Source organism: Corylus avellana, chromosome ca3 (assembly GCF_901000735.1).
Source record: "Corylus avellana chromosome ca3, CavTom2PMs-1.0".
Taxonomy (NCBI): Eukaryota; Viridiplantae; Streptophyta; class Magnoliopsida; order Fagales; family Betulaceae; genus Corylus; species Corylus avellana.
Window position 1 is genome coordinate 645,605 of NC_081543.1, and position 9,064 is coordinate 654,668.

The following is a 9,064-nucleotide window of genomic DNA, read 5'->3' on the forward strand; positions in this document are numbered from 1 at the left end:
TCTTGTTACACACTCCAATTATATATAGACATGGATATTGCATTGGGTTGGTGTGATCAACTCTACAGGTTCGACTGGAATGGCAAACCATCTCTAAGAGGTTGGGAACTTGTAAATTTTTGTGTGGTATTGAAGTGATAGTGTTACAGGAGAATTATAAAAGAGTTGTAAGACTTAATTAAAAAATAAAATAAAAAATAAAAGCAAGGAAGTTGTAATCTTTCCCATTTATTACTGAAATCATGTTGTTTTCATGGTCAGCATTCAATGTTGAATATTGTTGGTATGCAACGTGATAAATATATTGGCACGCTATTCAAATAAATTATTTAACTATTAAATCTTAACCATGAAATGACTCCTCGAAATTGAGAGGATCTTTTTCGTTTTCTTAACGTAATAGTTAATTTCATCTTAATATTTATTCAATCGAGACATTTAATTACGCATTAGGTGAGTGTGCACTTATGGTGCATGTATGTTCCTCTAGAGACATACGTAGATATATACCTATAAATACGTATTGTTCACATGTATTCTTCATTGATTTCGAAAGTCCAACGCAATTATTGGTAATACCATGAAGCTCTCAACAGATCTTTGTCTTTTGAGCCTCTTTGTGTTTCTCATTTTCACATCCACAAATGCTGGGGAACTCGATAACACAAGTTTTTATCATGATTACTATGTTACTTGGGGACAGGATCACCTCTTACTACTAAACCAAGAAACTGAAATTCAGCTTTCTCTCGACCAAAATTCAGGTAGTATTTCTTATTTTATAAATCGGGTTGAACCTTGAAATTATGTTTAGTCCTTTGTGTATGTAGGAGCGAGATGCAATCTAATGTCTTTCTTGTATGCGTGAAGGGGCTGGATTTGAGTCCAAGCTGCATTATGGATCCGGATCCTTTCATATGAGGATAAAACTACCTGATAAGAACTCCATTGGAGTTGTTACTGCTTTCTATGTAAGGTTTTATCTTCTATGTAAAAACTCAACTGGTTATCTTCTGTTAGTGGCTTTTCCTCCCTGGATCGGATGGCATCATTTTGCTAGTGAATGAAAAACAAGGATGGAAACTAACATGCATGGTGCTTATTGCAGCTATATTCACGTTCAACAGATCGTGATGAGCTCGACTTTGAGTTCTTGGGTAGTAATGGACCACCTTATACATTACAGACCAATGTGTATGTCAATGGCCAAGGAGGTCGAGAACAACGGATTCAACTTTGGTTTGATCCCACAAAAGACTTCCATTCTTACACAATTCTTTGGAATCAACATCAAACAGTGTGTGTATTTCTCTCTCTCTCATTAGGGATGTTAATTTGTGTTTATGTGTTAGATTCGGATTGTGTTGAAGAATCGGTATAAATACTATATATAGGTCAACCAAAATATGATTCATTTAATTAAATGGGTCAAACTCCTAAACCATGACCCGCTAATTTCATATCAAGCTCGTGTCAAAACTTATTAGCTCTAAAAGTCATGTGTTGTATTCCGGTCGTGTTGAAACATGAATATAAGATTATATATGTTAACTGTAATCTGACCCATTTAATTAAATGAGTCAGCCTACTTGATACCCTCTTATTAAGAATAATGTATTGGTTTTTCAGGTTCTATGTGGATGACATACCAATCAGAGTGTTTAAGAACAACACAAAAATTGGAGTGGGTTACCCATCCCAGCCAATGCAGGTAGAAGGAAGCCTATGGAATGGAGAGGGCTGGGCATCTAATGGAAGAAAAACTGATTGGAGTCAAGCGCCCTTTAAAGCCTACTTTCAGAGATTCAACGTTGATGGCTGCGTGCTACAAACAGTCGACACTATGCAATGTTATTCTTCAACCTTCTGGTGGAACAGTGAGAAACTTCAGACTCTGGACGTGCAGGAGCAAAGAGACTATGAACGTGTGAGGAAGCAGTACATGAATTATGATTATTGTTCTGATAGGTCAAGGTACCCTCAAACACCACCGGAATGCCAAAGTAACCAACATTAGATTATATCTTATCACATCTTTCTTCTGTTTCTCTCCACATTTTGATCTTCTTTGGGCATTTAGGAGGAAATATGTCCAATCTATCTCATGTTAAAATGCTTTCAGTGCAAAATATTTTGTCTCTCTTGTTTGTTTGCAATCCTGAAAATGGACATTCATTCAAATCAGTAACACAAGGATCCTAAATTTCAAGACTGCACAGTAAATATTAATAAGTCATAGCAGCAGTTGTTTAACTGCACTGGATCTCAAGTTAAAAGTTAAAAAGTTTTTACAAGTTCTAATGGCGTCCCATAAAAAAAATATGAGCTGGCAAGTGCTCTTTTAATTCAGAAGCAATCAAAAATTCCAGGTAGCATCAGCTAAGCTCGACATGTTTCCATTGCGCCACACAGCAAATCGTCTTCGAATAAGTTACTTTTAACTGCCGAGAACAATAAGAAAGAAAAGTTGGTATTAGAAAGCTATTTTTTTATTTTTGAATAAATCATGCTCTAACTTAGGCAAACCATATACTCTTTTCACTTTGGCAATAAACAAGACTAGGAAAAAAATATACAAGGATTACAAAAGATATTCATCAGATTTTTTCAAATGCCATCAAGTAAAACCATTCACAATAATAATACCTAGTCAGCAATGTGAATTTCTTACTAAAGAAAGTATAAGGGAATATAACAAAGCATGCTTCTGGCAGAAAGGAAAAGGGAGACCAGAAAAGCATGTTAAATTTAGCATGAAGTCCCAAAACAACAATATTCATATGAAATTAACTGCACACTTTTTGGGTTGGAGAACTTGAACAATGATGGAAAAGAGTGACTGCAGTCTTTTTTTTGAATAAAAGGTAAAGGAAACAGGTTTTTTTTAATTAATGAACTCCACCAACATCAGCAATGAAACACAAGAACAACATATGAGACTTTTCCTCCTCACATTGAGAGAAATCTCTCTCAGTTAACCACCCAACTAAGCAAGCCTTAACTTTTCTCCACTTCTAGATGGAAAACTATAAGTTCGAAAATGCCTGGGTAGCACATTAGATACCACTACAAATATTCTTTCTCTCACCCTAATGTAAGGCTTACATATGGCACAAGGACAGGAGGACATTCTCTCTTTCTGAACCTAACAGTTTTTTTATTATTATTATTAATAACAAATTATTCATATAGTCGTTTTACCATAAAAGCTGTCCACCATAACAAGAAACAGATGTTCATTCTTTTTAATACAAGGAAATTCTTTCTTACTGAAGACATCAAGAACTGCAAGTTGATTACTTTCTAAACTATAACTATCACAGCATTTTTTCAAAATAAATAGTCAATTTTTAAAGGGGATGCAACCCATGTACACAGCAAATATACAATATCTGCCTCACAAGATTTCATTGTAAATTGATAAAGAATTGATGCAGATTTTGTGTATTTCCATTTCTTGCCAAGAATAACTCATCTCACTTATGTCAAAGGTATTTTAATATAATTATGTTCTGCTATGATGTGATAAAAAAAATTAAACATTAATGGAAGCCACTGTAATGTAGTCAAATTTGAACCAAGAAATATTTCAAAGTGACTCTTAAAAAAATCAGTTAATTTTTACTAAGAAACTTTAAGCAATCCAGCAACTTTTTTCCTAATCCAATTATGCTGAGTTATATAAAAAGGTTTATAATAATCGGAGCTCCACTGCAATATAAGAAACCTTTAGCAATCTCTATTCTACTCCAGCTATGAAACCATGACATCAATTAGAAGAACAAGACCTCTAGAACCACAAAGAAATCTAATTTGGCTTTCCAAATTTTACTGCAAGGTTATCTCGATATGTACAATCTTGAGTCACATACTTATACACCCCACCCCTATGGAAAAAAAGTTGTGAAAAAGTTCTCTCGCTGATGATGAAGGTTGCATAAGACCATATAAGTCAAACTCATTTCTCAAATTAAGAATTCTCTCAAATAAAAGCTTATAAACAGTCTCTACTAGGCTTATGGTCATAAGGCAACCAAGGCCTACGTCTGTAAATTCTATAACTATAAATTTTTCATTGTCCATTATTTCCATCTTTTAGAAATGAAACTGAGTATTGAAGCATTAATTCTTTCATGGGTAAGAGTCGACAACAAACCACCAAAAGACAACTACATTACAAAGTGATCGTGTGCCAAAGTCAACATCAAATATGTCAACAAAATCATCTTCTTAAGGAAGGCCCTGTCATATCCATCATGTAGTACTTCGAGTAATGCTAGAAGTTACTCTTGTGTCGCTCTCATGTCCCTTCAAGAATGATGTGGCTCTTAAAATCATCATTGGACTTGTGATTGATCATTATTAAATTTTGATCAAATTATGATTTTAAAAGCCACCTCATTTTTAGAAGGATACAAGAATAACACAAGAGGAACTTCTAGAATTACTCATTGTACTTCCCCTTATTCTATCGTCATCCTCCAATACTTTCCATATTTACATCCACTCAAGTTTCAAATAACCAATTTTGAACACCCTAATCAGATAAATTTTTTATTTTTATTTTTTATAAGTAAATGAAACACCCTAATTAGGTTATAAACACTCTTAGAACCTAATTAAATGCTCGCAAAGCAATAAAGTAGTAGCAATATCCAATTGCATCAATCCAACTATTGGCTCTGTTTTAAAGATGTAAATAAAATGCGAAAGGCGCCCTAAGTACACGAAGGTACACAAGAAATATAAGTGTTATTTTCCCAAGTATTGAGAGAAGAAAATCTAAAGCAAAACTCACCAACAGGAAATAACACTAGTATAAGCAAGAACAAAAGAAACGGACGCTTCAATCCAAACTTCTTCATAAACAAAAAAACAAAAAAAAGTGAAAAGGAAAGCATATCACAAAAGAAGAAAGAGAAAATTCATACCTAAAAAGCTATAATTTATATCGCAAACTCACAACACCATTAACAACCTAGAAACAAAATAGCTATTCAGTGACCGACATACTGCTACATATGTGGGAGGCCAACGTTCGGAATACTAGCCCACCATCAACAACCAACAAGAAGCGCCATTTAACTAAGAACAGGCAGTCAAAATAGGAAAAAAACCAAAAAAAAAACACACTATTCACTCAAATCATAACTAAAAACCCACAAACATAATATTTAAGAGAGAGAGCAAAACGAACCCAACATACCTCTGGCCGTCAAGATTGCCCTGCCCAGCGCTCCCCCCGCTCCCATACGACCCGTCGTCGGCGGCGTGCCCCTGCCACACCGACTGCCACGCGTTCGACGGCGGCTGCCCGTACACCCCAGAGGGGTCCACCGCCGCAGGCCGGCCGATCATCATCCCGCCGTGGGGCCCACCCGCCGGTTGGCCCATCGGCGGGTAGTAGTAGGGGACTCCACTGGCGGTGGCCCCCACGATGCCTCCGAGCCCGGCGGCCTCGTCCTTGATCTCGTCCCTGGGCACGATGTCCACCAAGAAATCGAAAATATCTGTCCTCGTGATCGCCGCTGCGATGTCATTTTTCTGGAGGGTGCGGCGCTTGTTTTCCTCGGCGTGGAGCCAGGAGCGGATAGTGAGCTCTAGGATGAAGAGCTCGCAGGCCTTAGCGAAGAGGATGGGGGCCTCGGCGGAGATCATGCGCACGTCCTCGTCCGCCTTCATGATCTTCTTGATGCGCGCAAGGGGGAGCTGGTGGTTCTTGAAGTCGTTAACCTGCTCGATCTCCTGGCGCTGGTAGGTCCAGAACATCTGGAGCTGTTGCTGTTGCTGCTGGAGGAGGTGGTGGAATGGAGCTGGAGGAGGAGGGGTGGGCTGGGGAGGGTACGAGGCGGACTGGGTGGCCTGGTTGTTGTTCTCCATTGATTGGTCGGGGGATTTGTGGGTGTGATCGAAAGGTGCTCGATGATGGGTCTGTGAGAAATGGTGCCAAATGGGGGCTCTGAGGTGAGTCTGTGTGCGCGTGGTTTTTTGGGGATGATGGGTGGGTGCGATTTGAGGGATTTGAGCGGTGTGAGGGGAATGTGGGGTGGAGATTTTGAGATGGGATAAGGCACAGCTTATTTTATCGTGACTCCGAGTTTGACTTTTTTATTTATTTATTTAATCTTAACATATATAATTCTTTTTGAAGTCCTGTTTCTGTTTTCTGTTTTCTGTTTCCTTTTTTTTTTTTTTTATTTAAAAATCATTTCCTGTGTAATTCATGCATGCATTAGGATTATATTGGTACAAATATAAGGGTAAAACAATTACTTTGACCAGCCTCGTTTGATAATAGTTTTTAAAACATTTTTTGTTTTTAAAATTAAAAATACATTTTCTTCAAATTACTAACAATAAAAACAAAATTTCAAGTATAGTCCTCATTAAAAAATTACTTTTTCACATTTATATTATATTAAAACACTCTTTTTTTTTCTTTTCTTTTTTTTAAGTAATTCTAGAGACTACCTTTTTTATCCTCTCAAAAATGAATTTGGGATAAATCACTACCTTGGACGGATATCGATTTTTAATAACCACAACCACAATTGCCTAGGCGGTTAGCAGTTATTCAAATCAATAACTGACGATTTTATAACCGCTTTTTTTATATGTGCTTTTGAGCTTTTTAAGTATTTTAGACCATCATTAGGCCTATTTTTTGGGTTTATTTTAAATGTTTTTGGCCAAAGTGTTACCAAAAATATGAAAAGAACATGCTTTTTTTTGGATCAGGTAATGTTTTTGAATAAGACATAGCCCAAAACATAACATACAACATTATATTTTACACACATACATACAGTCATACATGGCTAAAACAGAGTCGTTTTGGATATTATATATATATAAGGGTAGGCGATTAGTAGTTAGTAACTATTTTTTCTACCGCTAACCAAAACCACCCTAAACAATTAACGATTTTTTATAACTGCCTACCAAATGGTTAGCATTAGTCTATTCAATATTAAGAGAAGCGCATGCTTTTGTTTAATATTACATATGTCACATCACTGAATATGAGTCTCCTTTTATAGAAATACTTGTTCCTAAAAAAGATCCTTGACAATGACTAAGTAAAAACAATTGGCCAGTTTTTGTATTTACAAAGGAAATGTTCATTTGAGAAGATCACATGACTATTGACTACCATAACCATATCATTCGTGATATTAAAGGAAACCTTTAGAGAATCTTGATACTACTAATGTAGAAATCTTTTGATAACAGACCCATTTTTAGCATAGTCTTCCAAGATTACCACCACTCACCATCATCAAAATTATACAATAATAAAAAATAAAAAAGGAAAAGGAACAAGAATATGAATATGAATAACTTTCCTGTTAACTGTCTTTTCAGACAAACCTAAAGTATCTAACATCATATCAAAAAACATAATGCTGACCCTTCTTCAATTTTCCAGTATTTAACTTTGGCACCATCATAAGTGTTAAAAACTACAGAATAGGAGGCCGGAAATAAGGCGGTGCGTTTTTAAAAAATGCAAAATTATGTTTACAATTTTTAAATGTATAATTATATAGGAAAATGCTATATGCTCTTTTAGTGTTATTTTTATGTTTTCTTAATCTTAAGTGTATATTATTTTATAAAAATTAAGTAAAAGAAATAAGAATAATTGTCTTTTTTGTTTTTATAAAATAATATCTACCTAAGACTAGGATAACACAAGAAGAATATCAGGATAGGGGAGTACCTAGCATTCTTCAATTATATATATTTTATTAAACACTTAATTATATTTTTAAATATTGTAATTAAAAGTTTGTAAATAATATTGGAGCACTATATAGAGCCCAACACCAAATTTTGAGTGAAGGGTGGTGGGGCTGCCTCACAAACACATCCAATGTATTGGTTGCAACAAAAGGCACTTTTCACATGTAATGCCATGACAATTAATGGCATAAAGCACGGACCACCTCATGTATAATTTATCACATTATGATTATAGTTGAAAAAAAGATAGTTGAAACTTGAAAGCATATTTCCTTCTAAACTACAATTCTCTTCTTCTTTTGGTCATCATGTTCTTCTTCTTAAAGCATGATTCTAGTGTATGTTCTAGGATGACTCTAGATCCAATATTCGTTGATATTTTGTCCACTTAAAAATTGCACTTTGTTATAGAAAATATACTAAAATAAATTATATGTGAAAGTAGACCTAAAAAAAATAAAAGTGATTCTTTAGAATAGAAGCCACTAGGGTTGTGCATTGTCCTTTAGCTTGAAATGTTTGAGTAAAAGAAAAGAGACAAATGCGTATTTGGTCTTTGTCGTGTTAGGTTTTGACAAATAGTAAGTTTTAAAAAGTAATTAACTACTTCATGATGCATGAAAAAAAAAAAAAAATTAGTAAATGCCGTTAGTAAAATTGACAAAATTTGCTAATGTGCCATATCAGCATAAATCAAATTTGCCAAAGGGGGTGGCCAAACCACCCTATAGCTATTGAAGGTGGTTCAGTCACCCCCTCAATTTTTTATTTTTTATTTTTGCCATTTGGGAGTAGTTCGTCCACCCCCATCTATTCTCAAAGATGGTGGCTAACCATAGGGTGATTTGGTTACCCTGTGCCCTTATTTAGCAAATTAATAGATTCTGTCAACTTTTCTAACCACATTAACTAATTTTCATTTTTACTTATTTGAATGAGTAATTAATTCAAAAAAAAGAAAAAAAAAAAAGAATGAGTAATTAATCACTTTTTAAAACTTCTAGAGCTATTTGTCAAAAATTCAAAGTACAAGGACCAAAAATACATTTAACCCAAACGAATAAGAATGTCCACACTCTCTCACATACTCAGTTCAAATAAATACGAGTAATGATATGTACTAAACTAATATTTCACAAGTATCTCAATATGTTGACTTTTTTTTTTTTTCTAATTAACTCAATATGTTGACTTGATAGGGTGCAATAACTCTTAGACACACCCTTGTTAAACAAAATATATCCAATGACATTTCATACTTACAAAAAATTTTTACCTACCAATTTACCATTCAATCTTTCTTTTTTACTCTCTTTGG

General features: G+C 34.9%; 2 protein-coding genes across 2 annotated transcripts; one reads left to right on the plus strand and one right to left on the minus strand.

Annotated features, from left to right (window-relative positions):
* The first annotated feature begins 580 nt into the window (after positions 1-580).
* LOC132173435 (xyloglucan endotransglucosylase/hydrolase protein 2) lies at positions 581-2,134 on the plus strand. The gene is made up of 4 exons (XM_059584939.1): positions 581-764; positions 871-971; positions 1,109-1,239; positions 1,630-2,134. Exons 1-4 carry the CDS (start codon positions 581-583, stop codon positions 2,015-2,017), a joined length of 804 nt encoding a protein of 267 aa, XP_059440922.1. The 3' UTR covers positions 2,018-2,134.
* Positions 2,135-2,199: 65 nt separating this feature from the next.
* Positions 2,200-6,044, minus strand: LOC132176658 (nuclear transcription factor Y subunit C-1). Its single transcript, XM_059588927.1, has 2 exons — positions 5,207-6,044; positions 2,200-2,441 (listed from the first exon to the last, which is right to left on the minus strand). Exons 1-2 carry the CDS (start codon positions 5,878-5,880, stop codon positions 2,438-2,440), a joined length of 678 nt encoding a protein of 225 aa, XP_059444910.1. The 5' UTR covers positions 5,881-6,044; the 3' UTR covers positions 2,200-2,437.
* Between the last annotated feature and the right edge of the window lie 3,020 nt (positions 6,045-9,064).